This window comes from Argentina silus (genome assembly GCF_951799395.1).
Source record: "Argentina silus genome assembly, chromosome: 4".
In the NCBI taxonomy this organism is placed as follows: Eukaryota; Metazoa; Chordata; class Actinopteri; order Argentiniformes; family Argentinidae; genus Argentina; species Argentina silus.
The window spans coordinates 2,869,228-2,870,394 of record NC_139658.1 but is presented as its reverse complement, the minus strand read 5'-3'; the positions used below and the strand labels follow the sequence as shown (position 1 = coordinate 2,870,394).

Sequence of the window (1,167 nt, the reverse complement as noted above, 5' to 3'; positions counted from 1 at the left end):
CATCTCTGAATGCATTCTTTGGACAATGGAAAAATAGTTGTATAGGTTTTACTGTATACAACAGTAGTTAAATGCGGACCTTGTTGTCAAGTATTTGTCATCTTGAATACTCCTCAGATGACTCAAACTATGAAACTATTATTGATTGAGTAAATCAGAGTAATAAGAGGAGTAATGAAATGGAAATTAAATTAAATGGATCTCATGCATTAGAGTAAGACTTGCAGCAGTTTTATTCCAAATATACACATCATGTTCTTTTCACCCTCTCTCAACAGAACACCCAGCAGCCATACTCACCTTTTTAGCTCCGGAAGCAAAATGCAGAGGAAGCTTCTACAGAAATTGAGCTGCATTCTTGCTTCTCTAAAGGTTAGTCTCTCTCCAGCTTTTTTTTCTTTCACATGTTCTCTTCACTGTAGAGCCATAGGAGTGGGACTGACTCATGTTCAATGACATGACTCATTAATCCAAATGCTCCAGCAAGAAATAATTATATGTGTGTTCACATGTGTTCACATGCTGTGCATGATTAGGCAGGCGTGATAAAAGAAAATATACCATACCTCCTACTCAATGCAATTTATAAATACTGTACACATAATAAAACGCATATACTGTCTACAATATTAGAGATAAACTGTCTAACATTCATTGTGTGCGCGCACATACACAGAACAGACACACACAGGTCAAGCCCTGACCACATGCTGTTTCGGATCAGTGTGTAATGGCAGGATCAGTCCTCCTCCCTCTCATTCCCTCCTTTGTTTCATGTCCTGTTTTGCACTGTGTGGATTTGATTACAGTGGACCAGTACCAGTCTGCCAATCCCATTATGCACTAATCTGCGACATGCTCCTTGCTCTGTGTGTGTGTGTGTGTGTGTGTGTGTGTGTGTGTGTGTGTGTGTGTGTGTGTATGTGTGTGTGTGTGTGTGTGTGTGTGTGTGTGTGTGTGTGTGTGTATGTGTGTGTGTGTGTGTGTGTGTGTGTGTGTGTGTGTGTGTGAGAGAGAGAGAGAGACAGAGACCCCTGGGTGTGCCTCGTCTGCCCCTCTTGTTGTGTGGGTCCTTATCAGGGGCTGCTTGATATCCTGATCTGCCTCATAGGGGGAATTTAGGCAGCCATCAGTGGATAGCGTAGACAACAGACAACATAAAAGAGC

At 42.0% G+C, this 1,167-nt stretch overlaps 1 protein-coding gene across 1 annotated transcript in view; it reads left to right on the top strand.

The window, feature by feature from the left end:
- tafa1b (TAFA chemokine like family member 1b) overlaps positions 1-308 on the top strand; it is a gene marked incomplete at both ends in the record, with an annotated part of 93,646 nt that extends 93,338 nt beyond the window's left edge. Inside the window, one exon of the mRNA XM_083668836.1 lies at positions 279-308. Coding sequence (XP_083524962.1) covers positions 279-308 — 30 coding nt within the window. The remainder of the gene's footprint in view (positions 1-278) is intronic.
- Positions 309-1,167: the final 859 nt, after the last annotated feature.